General features: G+C 54.7%; 1 protein-coding gene across 1 annotated transcript in view; it reads right to left on the minus strand.

Annotated features, from left to right (window-relative positions):
* The window catches only part of LGALSL (galectin like), a 22,673-nt gene extending 22,236 nt beyond the window's left edge, over nucleotides 1-437 (minus strand). Inside the window, exon 1 of the mRNA XM_042782986.1 lies at nucleotides 261-437. Within this exon, the coding sequence (XP_042638920.1) occupies nucleotides 261-437 (177 nt within the window). The remainder of the gene's footprint in view (nucleotides 1-260) is intronic.
* Between the last annotated feature and the right edge of the window lie 463 nt (nucleotides 438-900).

Genomic DNA, 900 nt, shown 5'->3' on the forward strand with positions numbered 1-900 from the left:
TAACCAATCCACCCCCATGGCTAAAACCTTTTCTTCCGAACCCTTCTGTTAAGGTATTGACATCCTCACTTGGGACCAGCGGGAAGGAGAAACCCAGACGACCTGGGTCCCAAGCAGCTGTTCCACCAGTTTTACCTGATTCTCAGGTTGACCTCGATTTAATGGATCTAGAGAGCAGCATATCCCCATCCCCCTATGCCCCTCCGCCGCTTCTGCCACCTCCCCACCCTCACCAGATTCAGCCTCTTCCACCTCCCCACCCTCTCCAGGTTCCGCAAGTGTCGGGAGGGAGTGGAGCGAATGCTCCAAGTGCGCCGCCGCCCGTCATTACGGGCCCAGCCTCCGGTCTCCGCCTGCGCCAGAGAGGCTCCCAGGAAGCTGCAGCTGCATCGTCTACTGTCCAGGCACTGCCTCTCAGGGCGGTTGGCCCGCCCCATGAGGACGGAAGCAGAACCTGGCAGTACTGGCCATTTTCGACATCAGACCTGTATAACTGGAAGGCGCAAAACGCCCCCTTTTCTGAGAACCCCCAAAGCCTGATTAATTAGTTAGACTCTGTATTGTTTACTCATAACCCCACTTGGGATGATTGTCAGCAGCTATTGCAGGTTTTGTTCACCACAGAGGAGAAGGAGAGGATCTTGACCGAGGCCAGGAAAAATGTTCCGGGGGACAATGGGCAGCCTACCACGCTTCAGAATTTAATTGACGCGGGGTTTCCGTTATCTCGCCCTGGTTGGAACTTTGAACTTCCCGAGGGGAGGGAGAAGCTTCAAAAGTACTGCCAGATTCTATCTAATGGCTGGTCTCCGAGCAGCGGCGAGGAAGCTGACTAATTTGGCCAAGGTAAACTTAGTCAGGCAGGAGCTGACAGAGAGCCTCGCAGCATACTTAGAAAGA

This window comes from Orycteropus afer, unplaced genomic scaffold (genome assembly GCF_000298275.1).
Source record: "Orycteropus afer afer isolate SDZICR_OR568_19922 unplaced genomic scaffold, OryAfe1.0 scaffold00559, whole genome shotgun sequence".
Lineage (NCBI taxonomy): Eukaryota > Metazoa > Chordata > Mammalia > Tubulidentata > Orycteropodidae > Orycteropus > Orycteropus afer.